Genomic DNA, 18,459 nt, shown 5'->3' on the forward strand with positions numbered 1-18,459 from the left:
CACTTGGTTCTACTTTTTTTCCCCCAGCACAACTGCACAGTTCTACTTTGTCATGGAAAATGATCAGCCCTTGGCCATCTGCCACTCACTGGAATACTTCATTCTCATGAAAGATCTGAGGTAGGTTGATATGTCTTTTTTGGCTCATTGATTTACTTAAGCATGCAAGTGCTATTTTCTTTCTAAGTGATATGGTCTTGTAGGTTGAGTTCCCTGGAAACAAATACTAATAATAAATAACAGTAATATTTTTACTGTGATGGCATCTGAAGACTGACTTTTATATTTTAATACCTATATCCCAATGATGTGCCTCTTTATTTCTATTTGTCTTTTTGGGGGGCCTTTTTTGGTTTATTTATTTTTAATTGAAGGATAATTTCTTCATTTTAATTGCTTTATAGTATTGCTTTGGTTTCTACCAAACATCAACATGAATCAGCCATTTTTCTATCTATATCTGTTTGACGAATTGTGAATTATGATTTATATAATTTGACAGAATTATGATAATTTAGGCTAATAAGCAAAGATATGTCTTTTTAACTTTAGGAGGAAAAAGGGATTCTTGCATCCCAAGAGATGGGGTAAAACCTACCTGCATTATACAAGGATAAAGTACTCTATTTTTTAAAAGGTAAATGCAAATCCATAAGGCTTACTAGGCAAATTTATGAAAGAATTAAGTTCAAACAAGAAGATAACAAATAGAAGTTAATTCTTAGAATGATATTCAGATTGCCTAATATTAAAAATGCAAACTAAGCAACTTTGACGTAGTTCATGCAAAAAAATTTTAATTGCATGTATCCTCATACCAGTGGCATTATTATATTCGTTTTTTGAAGAACTATTTAGAAAAATATAATAAGAACCCTATAACCAGTCTGTCTTTTGATAGATCTAATTTACTCTGAGTAGCATATGCCCAGGAAAATATTTTAAAAGAAAAAATGCTATTTGTATAAAGATATTTCTAGTGAGTGCATTTATTTGAATTTCTAAAATAGCCCAGTAATTGGGAACTGGATAAGTAAATTTTCATGTATTGCTATTGCTTTCATAGACTGTTATATAGCCATTAATAGTATTGATATATGTAAAACTGTATGGGAAATGTTTAAATGAGCCTCGAAAGTGTTAAGTTATTGTATTTACTGATTGTGTAAAAATTGAGGTCTCTACGTTAGAAAGAATCAGTATAAAACATTGTAATTAGAGTGTAACATTAAGAGGCCCTTTTCTATAAAATATTGATGTGTGAAATAAAAAATAAAAGATTAATTGATAAAATGAAAAAAAAAAGAATTATATTACATCTTGAAGCTGTATTTATTTTGATTAAGGATGTTCATTAATATATTAATAAGTTTGGCCAATTATAAGTCATGATGGGTAGTAAATGCCACATGGACATCTATTTGAGGAATACTTCTATTCTGTATATTGTAGTATACTAGTAAATAGATAGTGCTCTGGGAATGGTTATATGCATTTTTCAGAAGTTGCCATGATTTCTTACCTCTCATAATCATGGGTTTTTATCTGTGCCTTCCTTTACCTGCTCCTATAGCAACTTATAATTCCCTTGTTTATAGAACATCTTGCTTCATTTACTACTTGTTCATGAGCCCCAGAAGAGAAGGAAATGTGTCTTATTTACTTCTGTATATGGCTTGTCCCTTCCAGCTCAGTGCCTAACATATTGAATGTGTTTGTTTTAGTGAATAAGTGACTATGGAGGAAGATGATACAGCAATTATTTTTAAAAAGCTGCTTTCACTTTTTCATAGTTTATTACTCTCTTAGGTCTGCAGAAGAGGAAGACATTTCTTACTTTGTTCTGGCTGAATGAAAGAATTTTAGTGAGATGACATGAAGACGTCAGTTTTCTTTTTTTTTATTTTCCTCTGAGAAACAGTATTCTTTTTAGTTTCTCAAAGAATCACAGAATTATGAATAAATGTTACCTTTGTTCCAATTTCATAGTAAAATAGTTTTAAATTTTATTTTTAGATGATAATAATAAATGTTGTTTAAATGTGTGTTTAAATGAAATACATGCATATGGAAAAATTTAAAATGTACAAAGGTTTGTATGTACAGTGAAAATGTTTCCTTCTCTCCCTGTCCCTAGATACCCAATTCTGTTTCCCAAAATCATCACTGTTCTTAGTTTCTTCTTTCAGAGATACACAACATGTTTATGAACATAAATATGTAGATATTTATGTAATCTTTCTTCCTATGAAAGATGGCCCAAGACAGATCTCTTTCATCTCGCTTTTTCTTTAACTTTGAGGGTACTTTTATATCAACATGTACAGATCTTAATTTTTAACAGTTATATAGTATATTCCACCCTCAGTTCAGTTCAGTTCAGTCGCTCATTCGTGTCTGACTCTTTGCGACCCCATGAATCGCAGCACATCAGGCCTCCCTGTCCATCACCAACTCCCGGAGTTCTCTCAGACTCATGTCCATTGAGTCGGTGATGCCATCCAGCCATCTCATCCTGTGTTGTCCCCTTCTCCTCCTGCCCCCAATCTCTCCCAGCATCAGTCTTTTCCAATGAGTCAACTCTTCGCATGAGGTGGCCAAAGTACTGGAGTTTCAGCTTTAGCATCAGTCCTTCCAAAGAAATCCCAGGGCTGATCTCCTTCAGAAGGACTGGTTGGATCTCCTTGCAGTCCAAGGGACTCTCAAGAGTCTTCTCCAATACCACAGTTCAAAAGCATCAATTCTTCAGCCCTCAGCTTTCTTCACAGTCCAACTCTCACATCTATACATGACCATTGGAAAAACCATAGCCTTGACTAGATGGACCTTTGTTGAGGGTATATACAATAATTTATCTAATTAGTCATTAATTAATGGGAATTTGGAATGTTCCAATCTTTTACTAGTAGAAACAGTAGTCAATATTCTTGTACACATGTCATTTTTCTTATTTGTGAATATACTCCTCAGATAAATACCTAAGAGTGGAATTGCTGAGTCAGGGAATGCCTTTTAAATTCTGATAGTTTTTTGGCAAAATGTCCTCCATAGATATTGTACCAATTTATGTTCTACCAGTAAGGGAAGAGATTGCTGTTTTTCTCAACATTATTTTTGATCTTTGTCAATTTTGGGGGAAAAGAGATATATTTATTATAGCTTTCTTTGTACTTCTCTAAATTCTGAACCAAATAGAATTGTATTTTTAGATATTTAAAAGCCTTTCATATGCTATTTACTTTTTTTCATATATTTACCACTTTTATTGTGCTGATGCTATTTTTCATATTGACTTGAAGATATATACAACATTAAAATTGATGTTATCACGATAGATGTTTTAGAAGACAGAAATAAAAGCACTACCAGAAAAGTAAAGAGTTTGTTGGTGTTGGAAGAGTAATAGGAGACAAGTTTTGCCCTAGGATTGTACAATTTGTAAGAGCAAATACAAAAAAAAAAGACATGTAAGTATCCATGCTGAAGATAAAGGAAGAGACTTTCCCCTCTTCCTGTTTTCAGAACACTTAGTTTAGAAAACTTGTACTTGTTTATCTGTCATTGAAATGAATGTAAAATTTAAAAGTTTTATATTTTAAGGGATTTGAACACCTTGCCAGATTTATGACCTAGGAATGTCTTTGTCAAGGACCTGGGAAGTCTCTCTGAAACGTAATAATAAAGATAGAAAGGCCCCAATCTTCCATTTCCTGTGGGAAGATAGGAGCCTAACTTTGGTGGCCTAATTTCCAAGTTGAAAGCTACCTCCTGTTATATAGAAATGTCTTTTCTCCCCTGTGTGAAGCCAATTAGCAAACACAGATGGCCAGTCCAATTACTAGGTGAGTCTAGGATGAATTGATTATGTCTGATAAAATGGTCAAGTCTTTTTGAGGATTAGCTTTTTATCTTGAGAACATGTATATAATGGGTTGTATTTGCTTGACTACAAAAGGATGAAATTTCTTTTGGTCTTTGCCCTTTTTCAGTGGGTTGCCTGAGATGCCCATAGTCTCCTACTTTAATGCTTATTCAATAATCAGTCAGTTCAGTTCTGTTGCTCAGTCATGTCCGACTCTTTGTGACCCCAGGGACTGCAGCACGCCAGGCTTCCCTGTCCATCAGCAATTCCCTGAACTAATTCAAACTCATGTCCATCGAGTCAGTGATGCCTTTCAACCATCTCATCCTCTGTCATCCTCTTCTCATCCTGCCTTCAATCTTTCTTAGCATCAGGGTCTTTTCCAGTGGGTCAGTTCTTCACATCAGGTGGCCAAAGTATTGGAGCTTCAGTCCCGCCAATGAATATTCAGGACTGATTTCCTTTAGGATTGACTGGTTTGATCTCTTTGCAGTCCAAGGGACTCTCAAGCGTCTTCTCCAACACCACAGTTCAAAAGCATCAATTCCTCTGCTCTCAGCTTTCTTTATGGTCCAACTCTCACACCCACAGATAATAAATAATAAAACTGCTTTATTCTCTTCCACCATTGTGGAGAGGTTTTCTAGATTGGCAGGAAATTTATATTTAATTATATTTCCCAGCAAACTAAACTCAGTTTTTCAATCTATGGCTCTATCACTTGCAAAATTGGGGATATGCAGTACATCTTTGAGATGTCTTATAGTTCTATAGTCAGTTAGTCTTCTTTTTAACCAAGAAATTAAAAACAGCTTCTGTCCCCCCAAATATTTTAAATCAAAACCCTTACTTTTATGTTCCTAATAATTTCTTCATAGCATGTTTCATATCTTTGTTTCTCAGACTATATATTACAGGATTAATGAGTGGAGTAACTACAGAATAAAACAAAGTCACTATCTTCTGCATTCCAGCATCATGTTCAGATGTTGGGCTCACATACATGACCATCACTGATCCATAAAAAAGAGAAACCACAGTCAGATGGGACCCACAGGTGGAGAAAGCTTTTCTTCATCCAGCAGATGAAGGGAACTTCAGCACAGCTTGTAGGACCAGAGCATAGGACACCATGGTGAAGAGAAAGGGGATAAATAAGAGGAGAGAACTTAAGGTGGAGCTAGTTAACTCTATTACAGGGACTCTAGTACAAGTGAGGGCCAACAAGGGACCTGGGTCACACAGGAAGTGGTCAATGATCCTGGACCCACAGAATGACATTTGGGAGATGATGATTATGGGAATCAAGAACCAGAGGAAACCAAGTACCCAGCAGCTGATCACAAGATTGGCACAGAGACGTCCAGTCATGAGAGTGGGGTAGTGTAGAGGCCAGCAGATGGCAAGGTATTGATCAAATGCCATAATAGCCAAGAAAAAGCATTCTGTAGAACCCAGGGAGAAGAAAAAGTAGAACTGGAGAAAGCACCCAGAGAAGGAGATGAACTTGTTATCAGAGAGGAAGTTGGCCAACATGTTGGGGACAGTGGAGGTGACATACCAGATCTCCAGGAAGGAGAAGTTTGCAAGCAGGATGTACATGGGGGTGTGGAGTCTCTGATCCCAGCACACAGCACAGATGATAGAACCGCTGCCCATGAGGGTCAGGAGGTAGAGAGCAGAGAAGAGCATAAAGAGGAGAATCTGCCCCTCCCTGGGGCAAGGGAAGCCCAGGAGGATGAAGCCAATGATGGTGCTGGAGGTGTTGGGAGTGTTGGAGATTTTCATGAGTCTGCAAGCTGTGAAAACACCATCACATTATTGAATAATTGTAAAGACAAGTGAGAACCCAGATATGAATTGAAGCCACTCTGGGGAATGAAATAAACATTTATGTATCAATAGTTACTATTTTAGTCTAATTCTGAATTACTGTCCTAGTTTAGTAGTTGGATTATAAAAACCCGGTGTACGAGACAGCAAAAGAGACACTGATGTATAGAACAGTCTTATGGACTCTGTGGGAGAGGGAGAGGGTGGGAAGATTTGGGAGAATGACATTGAAACATGTAAAATATCATGTAAGAAACGAGTTGCCAGTCCAGGTTCGATGCACGATACTGGATGGTTGGGGCTAGTGCACTGGGATGGCCCAGAGGGATGGTATGGGGAGGGAGGAGGGAGGAGGGTTCAGGATGGGGAACACATGTATACCTGTGGCGGATTCATTTTGATATTTGGCAAAACTAATACAATTATGTAAAGTTTAAAAATAAAATAAAATTAAAAAAAAAAGAAATAAACATTTGAAATTTGAAAAAAAAACACACAAGTTAAATGAATATCAGTATATATAGAGATATTTACTTATTGTGAAATGTATGGAAACATGTTCAACATTTAAATCTTTATATATAAAACTCTGCAGTAACTATCACTGAAGTTGAGAAATAGAGGATGACTTGTACCCTAGAATCTCCTGTTATGCTCCATCCCAATAAGAGGATGACTATCCTCTGCCTCTTAGTCCCTCCAATTGTTAACACTCTCCTTTCCTAATAGTAATCACCTCCCTATTTTTCTTTAATAACTAAGTATGCATTCTGAAACATTTTTTTTAAAGTTTTGCTTGTTTTTTATTTTACATAATCGAAATCATAGTATATGTAGTATTTGGATGGCTTATTTTGTTCAACAGTAAGGTTTTTTACATTCATGTTGTTACAATCATCTATAGTGTGTCCATTTATACCCCACTGTACTCTATGAATAAACCACCACTTATTAAACCATTGTACTATAGATGACTATTTTGGCTATTTCTAGTTTGGGGCTGTTAGGAGTAATGGTACTATGAATATAGTTCTCTTTTCCTAGTTCACACATGCATGCATTTCTGTAGGCTAGATCATAAGGGCATGTGTATCTTTACCTTCAGTAGATAAGTTCAACAGTGTTCCATCATTATTGCATTATTTATCACTCCTACTGATAGTGTGTGAAAGCTCAAATTGTCAACATTCTTTTCTAATGGTAAGGTCTCTATTTACCAGAGCCTAATGAATGAGATCGGAGGAGGCAATGGCACCCCACTCCAGTACTCTTGCCTGGAAAAATCCCATGGGTAGAGGAGCCTGGTAGGCTGCAGTCCATGGGGTCGCTAAGAGTCAGACACGACTGAGCGACTTCACTTTCACACATTGGAGAAGGAAATGGTAACCCATTCTTGCCTCGAGAATCCCAGGGACGGGGAGCCTGGTGGGCTACTGTCTATGGGGTCGCACAGACTCGGACACGACTGAAGCGACTTAGCAGCAGCAGCAGCAGGGAGTGAGATATATACTGCATTTTAATGACTTCTCTCTCTTTTATTTTTGTAATATAAGACTGCATAGTTGTCTTCCTGGCAGTATTGCTTTTTTCAGAGTAGGAGCTTATATTAGAAATTTTTTACTTTCAAGGGAAAGTATTCTGGAAACTATAAAGAAAACTGTCTTCAAATTTGGTTTAGGAGAACATTTTAATGCATGTAATTTACAGTCATCTTTAATTTTGAGTCTTGTGCTCAGCCTTATGTTTTAAAGAAATAACCTTCTAAAAGGTTATTTTTGTGTGTGTTAATCACTTTATCATCTCAAAATATTTTCAGCACTTTAAATAGCTTAGTTAATGTTGAAGAACTTACTTTTTCTGGTATAGTCTATTTCATTGTTACATCTCTTCTTTTCCCCTCACATCCAATTCATTAGCAGGATTCTTCTGTTTCTAAAGGATGGCTTGTATCATGCACTCCTTTGTCTTAACTGCTGTCTCTCAAGTTTAAATTACCATCCTTTCTTCCTTAGACTTCTGCAGCAGTGTTCTAACACAGCTCCTTGCTTCTACTTTTACCCTTCTACCCTCCATTTTCTAAGCAGCGACTGAGTACTCCTTGAAAAATGGAAAAACTGATCATGTTACACTTTTAAGTAAAACTTTTCCCTCTCAACAATTCTATGCCAAGAAGTCTTACAGAGCTGTTATAGAAAACAGGAACGTGTTCTAGAAAACAGGAATTGCCATCACCATTTTATGCTCAATCTAACATATTTAATTTGCTTGCATCACTATTCACTTTTTATTACTGAGCTCCTCTGTACAGAAGACTGATGACATTACCTGCCTCAAGTCTGAGCTGAAACTGTCAAAAAAAAATTCCCCAAACCAATCAACCAACCAAACAGCAAAAGACCAATAAGCTCACCCTGTGTCAGTTACAGAGGGCACTGGAACATGGGTGCAATGATGTCTGTGTATTTGTACCCTGACCACTTGGACTGAGTTAATTAACAACAATCGCCTTGTTTTCTTTGTTTACTTGTTAAATTAGTCAGCCCTTGAAAAATTGAGATAGAGTATGTCTGAATGAACCAGGCCATGCCATACACAATACAAAGAAGACATTCACCAATATTTAATTTTCCCTCAAAGCTCAGGACAGTCGAATCTTGGTACCCATTTGTTGGCTCTCTCTCTAGAACCCACCCAGAGATGTTTCATATATGTGTGCTCAGTTGCTCAGTCATGCCCAACTCTTTGTGACCCCATGGACTTCACCCTGCCAGGCTCCTCTGTCCATGGCATTTTCCAGGCAAGAATATTGGAGTGGGTTGCCATTTCCTTCTCCAGGAGATCTTCCCAACCATGACAACTCAATTCACTTCCTTAGTTAGTTTTACAGTTTCAGTGAGGGGCTGTAACATTGGATAATCTGTTTCTGGAAGATACTTAAAAAGTAAGAATAATTTTCCAGAGTGGGATGACTGGTAGGGAGCTGTATATGATAGAAAAATTATTGAATTTAGAATTAAAAACTTTTGTTTACTTGTCATAAGAAATTAATACTTAGCTGTAATAAGCAAATAATTATGCCTTCTTTAAAGGGCTGTTACAAAGATAACTGAATGAGATAAATTCCTGTGGAAGTACTTTGACTATTGTGTGACCAGTAAGAGTTTAAGAAATATTGGTGGTATGTATATGACTGTAATAATTCAAAGACAGCTGTGGGTAAAAATCAGTAGATTATGATTTTTTTTGCTCTTCTAAACACTACATAATCTTATTACCTGGATCAGCAAAGGGAATTCTAAGCTGAAGCTTATCAAAAGTTTATTTTTATTCTCTTAGAAGAGATAGTCTTCTTAACAATAACCAGAGAGGAGGAAAGAGCTGGAAATGGTTGTGGTAAAAATTCTTGAATATGTTTGCTGAGGAATGGAGGGGTTATAAGCAGAGACTGCCAGGAATTAAGTCTTATTTTTCCTGATCCTTGAGGATCCATTTATTGCTGCTAAAGGAAAACAACGTCAAGAGACATCACTATGCTTGTTATTCACTTCCCTTGGGATCTTTCTTAATTTCAGTGTTTTTATTGTCTATGTGGTTGAATGATATCTTTTTCCTTCTTTAAAACTCTTACAGACAGAAGGAAATGCTAACAAATCAATTGATTGCTTGATTAATTAATCAACCAGTATATCTAACTCTAATTCCCCTAAGTGTGCATACCATGTGGCCAATGAAGACTTTAAAACACTTGAAGGGGATAAATGCAGCCCCAGATGTCCATAAATGATTTGACTAGACCTCAAAGTTATTACAAGCTGTTCTGACACTCTGAGCTAGGTCATGCTATTCTGTTATTGGACACATACATGAAACAAAACAAAGCTACTTTATAATTTTGTCTAAGGATAAAAAAACAACATCACTGTGCCAGTAATAAAACACCAAATATCCTCCTCTCTTGGCTAAAATGAGTGTCTACTACTTAAAAAAAAAAGCCAATTACAGCTTTAATCTCCTTCTTCTCTGCCCTCTATATAGATAAGATTTGTTGAGATACCTAGTCTTAGAATTGCCCTTGCATTGACAACATACAATCTGGAGCAGACCATCACTTCCTTAGATCCTCCCTCAAATCAGTCAACCAAAGCACCAATCCTATAATAGATTGTTTTTTAATTGAAGTGTAATTGATTTACAATACTGCTATTAGTTTTAGATGTATAACAAAGTGATTCAGTTATATATACATGTATATATATGTACATGTATATACAGATTTTCCCATTTTTTTCATTATTTTTTTCAGATTTTTTTTCCATTATAAGTTATCATAAGATATTGAATATTGTTCTTTATGCTGTACAGTATCCCCTTTGGTAACCATAAGTTTGTTTTCTATGTCTGTGAAGCTATTTATATTTAATAAGTAATTTTCACTGTGTCATTTTTTAGGTTCCATATATAAATGATATATGGTATTTGTCTTTCTCTTTCTTACTTACTTAGTAGGATGAGGTCTAGATCCATCTATGTTGCTGCAAATGGTATTATTTCATTGTTTTTATGTCTGAGTAATATTCCATTGTATATATGTATCACATCTTTATCCAATCATCTGTCAATGGACATTTAGGTTGTTTCCATTGTCTTGGCTGTTGTAAACAGTGCTGCTATGAATATTGGGCTGCATGTATCTTTCCAAGTTAGGGTTTTCTCCAGATATATGCCCAGGAGTGGGATCATTGAATCATATGGCAACTCTATTTTTAGTTTTTTTAAGGACTTTCCATACTGTTCTCCAGAGTGGCTGCACCAATTTAGATTCTCACCAACAGTGTAGGAGGCTTCCTTTTCCCCCCAACTTCTTCAGCATTTATTGTTTGTAGACTTTTTGATGGTGGCCACTCTGACTAGTGTGAGGTGAAAGTCAGAGTTTTGGATTAAGGCAGATTATCAGAAAGCAAATATTTGGACCTCAGTTCTTAGATCTGGAAAGAATTGCTTCCACTGAGTTATATTTCTATATAATGCCTTTGAATCTTATTAAGATATGCTATAAGAAGCAACTGTGTTAAACTATATGTATATATGTCAGATATTTTGGGGAACCACTGTTCACTATATCTCATTCTCCCTCATATGAATCATCTTGAAAGAAATTATAGAACTAGGAGTCAGTAACTTAGCTTTCCTTGTAAACAGATTTGTTTCTTCTTACAGTTATGGAAATCATATGACAGATAATGTTTCTCCATTCTCTACTTCATTTTTTGAATCAAAGAAACATCTTATAGAGAATCATAACAACACTTGAAAGAACTTCAACACTGAAGATCCTTTTTGATGATTTCCCACTTCATTTTAAAGGGAGCTCATAACACTTTTACAGGCTTGACTTAATGTCAGCATTTATCCTATTATCCACAAACCATCATCCTGTTTTTCCTTTTTAAATTCATATTTTTCTTATTCTTTCTTTCAGTGCACTTTCATACTTCAGATTCTTAAAGAAAAAAAGTTGAATATAGTATAATAAAGGAACATATAAATAAACATGTAAGTAAATAAGTAGTTTCACTATAAGAAGAGCTTATGAAGATATGGATTTTTCTAAGGAGAACTTTTTTAGCCTTCCTCTTAGTATATTGTATTGAGCAGGCTTCCCCAGGAGTTCATATAAAAACTTTTTATTGTTGGCTAGAAGTTTCTAAATGATTTGATGCTGCCTACTTTTCCAGCTAGCAAAATCAACTTTTTTTAAAAATTTTATTTTATTTTTAAACTTTACATAATTGTATTAGTTTTGCCAAATATCAAAATGAATCCATCACAGGTATACATGTGCTCCCCATCCTGAACCCTCCTCCCTCCTCCCTCCCCATACCATCACTCTGGGTCGTGCCAGTGCACTAGCCCCAAGCATCCAGTTATCAAGACAGTATGGTACTGGCACAAAGACAGAAATATAGATCAATGGAACAAAATAGAAAGCCCAGAGATAAATCCACGTACATATGGACACCTTATCTTTGACAAAGGAGGCAAGAATATACAATGGATTAAAGACAATCTCTTTAACAAGTGGTGCTGGGAAAACTGGTCAAACACTTGTAAAAGAATGAAACTGAAACACTTTCTAACACCATGCGCAAAAATAAACTCAAAATGGATTAAAGATCTAAACATAAGACCAGAAACTATAAAACTCCTAGAGGAGAACATAGGCAAAACACTCTCTGACATACATCACAGCAGGATCCTCTATGACCCACCTCCTAGAATATCTGAAATAAAAGCAAAAATAAACAGATGGGACCTAATTAACCTTAAAAGCTTCTGCACATCAAAGGAAACTATATGCAAGGTGAAAAGACAGCCTTCAGAATGGGAGAAAATAATAGCAAATGAAGCAACTGACAAACAACTCATCTCAAAAATATACAAGCAACTCCTACAGCTCAACTCCAGAAAAATAAATGACCCAATCAAAAAATGGGCCAAAGAACTAAATAGACATTTCTCCAAAGAAGACATACAGATGGCTAACAAACACATGAAAAGATGCTCAACATCACTCATTATCAGAGAAATGCAAATCAAGACCACTATGAGGTACCATTTCACACCAGTCAGAATGGCTGCGATCCAAAAGTCTGCAAATAATAAATGTTGGAGAGGGTGTGGAGAAAAGGGAACCCTCTTACACTGTTGGTGGGAATGCAAACTAGTTCAACTTTTATTCATTGAAAATCACAAGCTTCTATCTGTACTTACATGGGAGTTTATTGTCCTAGACCTTTGCATGATATATTATCTGAGTTTGAAATGTCACTTCCTAACAAAGACATTCTCTAACCATTTAGATCTAAACTATGCCTTATCGTACCCCAACAATATCTGTATTCATACTCCCATTTATTCCTTTTTTTGGTGTTTCAAGGATAGCATCTTTCTTTTGGTTGGAACATAGTTGATTTACAATGTTGTGTTACTTTCTGCTGTACATCCCAGTGAATCAGTTATGCATATACATATATACACTCTTTTTTAGACTCTTTTTCTATAAAGTCATTAATTAGTACTGAGTAGACTTCCCAGGGACGGGGGATCCTCGTGGGCTGCCGTCTATGGGGTCGCACAGAGTCGGACACGACTGAAGCGACTTAGCAGCAGTAGCAGCAGCAGAGTTCCCTGTGCTGTACAGTAGGTACTTATTAGGTATCTATTTTATATATTGTAGTGTGTATATATCAATCCCAATCTCTCAATTTATCCCTTCCCCTTTTCCTCCCTGGTAATTCTAGGATTGTAATTGTGTTTCTGTTTTGTAAATAAGTTAATTTGTACCGTTTAAAAAAAATTCCACATACAAGTGGTATCCTATGATATTTGTCTTTCTTTGTCTTACTTACTTCACTCAGTATGACTTCACTCTGGGAACATCTATGTTGCTGCAAATGGCAGTATTTAATTTTTTTTTTATGGCTGAGTAACATTCTATTGTGTATGTCAACCACATCTTCTTTATCCACTCACCCATCAATGGACATTTAGGTGGCTCCATGTCCTGGCTATTGTAAAAGTGCTGTAGTGAATATTGGGGTCGATGTATCTTTTCAAATTATGGTTTTCTCTGGATATATGGCCAGGAGTGGGGTTTTTGGATCATATGATAGCTCTATTTTATTATAAAACTTATAGAGGACCACATAGGCAGAATGTCCTCTGACATAAATCACTTTGACCTACCTACTAGAGTAGTGAAAATAAAAATAAACATATGGGACCTAATTAAACTTAAAAGCTCTGTACAGCAAAGCAAACCATAAACAAAACAAAAAGACAGCCCACAGAATGGGAGAAAATGTCTGCAAATGAAGTGGCCGGCAAGGGATTAATCTCCAAAATATACAAGCAAATCATGTAGCTCAATAACAACTACAACAAAAAACCCAACAAATAACCCAATCAAAAAATGGACAGGAGATGTAAATAGATATTTCTCCAAAGAAGACATACAAATGGCCAAAAAGCACATGGAAAGATGCTCAATATCACTAATTATTAGAGAAATTCAAACAAAAACTACAATGAGGCATCACCTCAATAGATCATAATCCTCGTCATCAAAAAATCTATAAACAATAAATGCTGGAGAGGGTTTGGAGAAAAGGGAACCCTTCTACACTGTTGGTGGGAATGTAAACTGGTACAGCTACTCTGGAGAACAGTATGGAGGTTAATTAAAAAACTAAAAGAGTTCTCATTTATTCTTTTTGTTTTATTGAGATATAATTGATATAAAACATTAATTTCTGGGGTACAACATTATTCAATATATGTAAATATGGTGAAACCATTACTTCAAGAAGTCTAATTGTAGATACTTTCCATTACCACATATAGTCACAAATTTTTCAAACTACTGGAATTAGTAGTTATAACTAATGAGATTTATGTGTTCAGCTTCTTATTATCTATCCCCTTCACTATAATGTAAGCTGCACAAAGACAGGGACTTGATCTTCTGCATTCAAATAGAGATAAATGTTCATTGAATGCCTGAATGAAATGCATCAACCCCAGAGGACAACTTGGCTAATTTATTTATGACCAAATAGTTGAGCCAAATCACCTACACCTGTCTCATATCTCAGATTCACTGGCTTTTACTGTCTGCTTTTACTTCTTTTGAGCTGTGTGCTCAACTCAAACTTCCTTCTCTTGAAACTAACCCCAAAGTACTGATATATTGTCACTACATGATAATCTTTTAAAATGTAGACCTATTTCTAGGTATTTTAATTATTTTTCACAGGTAGGAAAAGGTAAGAAGACTGTAATATATTTCTTATTCTATAAATGGAGGATTTGGGAATAGAGGCAGGAGAAGCTTCCACTGCTGCTGTCATGAGTGTTTTCACCACCTGTACTACTCACCATAATTTGTTTCGCTTTCCCAACCAATTATTGTAAGATTTTTATTTCTCACTATATGTCATGTATTTTTCTTAAAATAGTGGCTCCATAAGGTCAGTGTGTGAACTGGTGCTGGTCTAGGTACAACAGAATCACGTTAAAATGGGAATTTCTGGTGTTAATTTTATATTCTGAATTAGGGGATTTGGAGAAAGACCTGGGAATCTGTTCTTTTAAAGAGTTCTCTAAATAACTATGACATAGTGCTTAAGATCATTATTATTTTTTTGGATATTGATTAAATACAAATTTTGGCTCAATTATGATAAAAACCAAATGTAAGAATATGCACACAATAGAGGAGAATGATCTCAGATAAAGGGAAATTAGTTACTGGCAGTCAGGATAGGAGAAGAGTTTAAAGTTCAGATGCAGGTCATTTAATTCAAGTTACTGTCTATCAAGTCCTGTTTTGAAGGTAAGGTTGGATTTAATCGGTTGTACTATTGTCCATATTGTCTAGGCAGAAGTAGATGAATTTGGGTCTGTATTTCTAGAGACAGTAAGTAGAGATCTACTTTTTAAGTTGGAATAGATTTTTTTGATGGTAATCATCAAAAAACTCTGCAAATAAAAAGTGTTGGAGAGGGTGTGAAGAAAAGGAAACCCTTGTACACTGTTGGTGGGAATGTAAACTGGTACAGGCACTATGGAGAAGAGTGTGAAGGAAAAAATAAATATTATGATCTTGGTCCACTCATGAGCTCTTGTTTGCTTTGGCCAGTTTTTGTAAACATTTGAATTTTTCTCAAGGCAGTCTTCATGTCCTTGTTCCGGAGACTGTAGATCAGTGGGTTTACAAGTGGAGTCACTGCTGAGTACAGCAAGGTTACAATCTTGTGTATCCCAGCTGGATTTCCAGAGGTTGGGCTGATGTACATCATCATGATGGTTCCATAGAACAGAGATACCACAGCCAGGTGGGAACCACAGGTGGAGAAGGCCTTACGTCTGCCAGCGGCTGAAGGGACACGCAACACTGCTCTGAGAACCAGGGTGTAGGACCAAAGGATAAAGAAGAAGGTGATAAAAATAATAAGAGAGCTTAATATAGAACAGGAAAGCTCAATTCCAGGGGCAGGGATGCAGGATAGAGCCAGTAAAGGACCAGGATCACAGACAAAATGGTCAATGGTATTGGGGCCACAAAAGGGGAGTTGTGTGATGAAATAGATAGGGACTGGATAGCAGAGGAAGGCTGTTACCCAGCAGAGGCCCGCCAAGTTCATGCAGAGACGGCTGCTCATGATGGTAGGATAGTGGAGAGGTCGGCAGATGGCCAAGTATCGATCAAAAGCCATGAGGGGCAGTAAGAAGGTCTCAGTAATGCCCATGGAGAAGAAGAAGTAGAACTGGAGGAAGCAGGCAGTGAAAGAGATGGTTTTGGTCTCAGACAAGAAGTTCCTTAACATATTGGGAACAGTGGTGTTGATGTAACACATCTCCAGGAATGAGAAGTTGGCCAACAGAGTGTACATGGGAGTGTGGAGTCTGTGATCCAGCTTCACTGCAAAGACAATGGCCCCATTCCCCATCAGTGTCAGGATGTAGGACACAGAGAAGAGCACAAAGAGGAGGACTTGAACCTCTCTAGAGCAGGGAAAACTCAGGAGTATGAATTCAGTCACCGTGTTGACTCTTGACACATTCATGGCTTCCTAAGAGGTGGAGAGGAAAAAATGACAGTGACAAAGATGCCCTTACTCTCCTTTTAGAAATCTGTGAGTCCCTCAGATTCTATTACTGTATTAAGTAAATAATGTAAATGCACTGTTGAAGACTGTCAAACTTTGAGAATGCTAGATATGTTAAGTCTTTGAATTTTGGATTTTCTCATTTCTCTTTCAGTATTTTCTTATACCCAGCAAAACTCCAAAAAAGCAGTTTGGAGAAGATTAATGACAATACTTGCAAATATAAATAGGTATTTTATATTTGTATCTATAGAATAAGATATGTAGACCCTTAATATTAGACATAGAATTTCGATTCTGTGTTTATTTGGAATTAGAGTCATAATACTAGGCATCACAAGAGGAAGAGAAACGTAACAAATAACACCATGACATTCTGTGCATTTCACTTTTATTCTGGATCAATGTTAGAATTATAAATGTCAGCTTCCTAAGGTGTTCTGATAACCCAGACAAGAAATGTCATGTGCCATTGTTTCTTCAGTGTTCATCACGGTTTTTTAACTCACAAAAATATGGAAAGTCTAGACATCTACATAATAGTCCTTTTACTAGATGTTTTAATACTTTTGTAAAATCTTGTTTTAAGTTGAAACCAGAAAAACTATAGAATATCTGGTATATAACAGACTTGAGATTTTGCCTGAGATGTCAGGATTCTTAGAAAACTTGCTATTCTTCTAGTTTATGGTTAGATGCAGAGGATCATAAATATCAGATACCCATAAGCAGATACCTCTAGGAACCAAGAACAGTGATGGGAGTCATAAGTGCCCTCTGGACATGGATTCCTCTGATTTCTACTCTCTCCTCTTGTCCCCATCCAATTACAGATGTGGAAGGTTAGAGCTGTTTTGGTAAATTGATTAATCATCTTTGTTAAAGCTTCTTTCTCTGACTCTGAGTGTGACTTAGTCTTGAACACTGTGTGACTTCTATGGTGAGAGAAGGAAAAACAAAGCCACTGAAATCACCTGAGATTCTGTTGCCAGTCATTTGGTCTTAATTTATTAATTTATTTTCTGGATCCCCTCTATTATTGAGGGACAGTTATCATTTGTATGAAATGACCCAAGTGACATGATTGAATGATGATACTTATTCAGGAAAATAGAAGTGCAGAATACAAACCTAGAAACCTTCAATAACAGTATTCTAGCTAAGAATATTCATTAATGTATTCATGATAAAATGTAATACTTTCCATAACACATAATGTTATAGCTTTAAGGATGATCTTGATGATTGCAACTAGTGACCAGATAAGAGAAAAAATTTTTCGTATCACACTTCACTGCAAGTTTCCTTTTCAGTCTGTAAATAGATCATATACGGCAGAGCAAAACTGTGAATAATTCTTCTGTAGGAGAAATTGAGAGTTACCCAGAAGCCAAAGTAACCATGAGGAAAGAGAAAACCGCAAGAAATATTTGGTACTGATGTATATGGGGATTCCATTGACTTTGTAAACTATATGGGAGTGAACTCACCAATTTGGACTGTTCAGTCATCATCTTGCTCTTCCTCCTTGCAGAGGTAGTGGACCATCATTTTCCCTGTGGCAGATCCAAACACAGCTAAAAATAGGGAAGGCTTAAGTTTTGTGTTGTTTTTTGATTTTTCTGCCCTGTTCCTCATAGATGCTTTGTCAGTTATTTCCAGATATCACATTGCTAACATCTTTGTTCCCCCAAAGACCTGGTTTTGACTGGGTACATCTAACTCCTGGTTAATAAGAACAGAATTTATACACATCGAAGCTCTTACCTTGTACTTATCTCCCTCATTTCTCTGATTCCCAGACTTCTTAGCTGCAGGGATGAATCTGCTTAAATTAATTTATAAGCCTGAGATTCTATTATTTTCATGCCACACAAAAGAAGGCAGAGCTCAAACGAATATCTAAGAGTTGTCTTATATTACCTCTTCTGAACCCCTCTTCTTGTAGAACTCAAGGGTCTGACTTATCTTCTATTTTTGCTGCAGCAAAAGGCATGTAAGATGGAGAGCATGACTTGTCTTGGCAGCCAACAGCCCAGAGAGCTGGTTAACCTTGCTGGACAGTGATACTGGTTTGGAAAGAAACTGGCGTAT

General features: G+C 36.3%; 1 protein-coding gene and 1 pseudogene across 1 annotated transcript; both read right to left on the reverse strand.

The window, feature by feature from the left end:
• Positions 1–4,714: 4,714 nt before the first annotated feature.
• Positions 4,715–5,691, reverse strand: LOC133255360 (olfactory receptor 11G2-like; annotated as a pseudogene).
• A 9,567-nt stretch (positions 5,692–15,258) lies between these two features.
• LOC133255364 (olfactory receptor 11H6-like) lies at positions 15,259–16,397 on the reverse strand. Its single transcript, XM_061429824.1, has one exon. The coding sequence runs from the start codon at positions 16,321–16,323 to the stop codon at positions 15,352–15,354; it is 972 nt and encodes a 323-aa protein (XP_061285808.1). The 5' UTR covers positions 16,324–16,397; the 3' UTR covers positions 15,259–15,351.
• Positions 16,398–18,459: the final 2,062 nt, after the last annotated feature.

The sequence above is a fragment of the Bos javanicus genome, chromosome 10, assembly GCF_032452875.1.
Source record: "Bos javanicus breed banteng chromosome 10, ARS-OSU_banteng_1.0, whole genome shotgun sequence".
Taxonomy (NCBI): domain Eukaryota; kingdom Metazoa; phylum Chordata; class Mammalia; order Artiodactyla; family Bovidae; genus Bos; species Bos javanicus.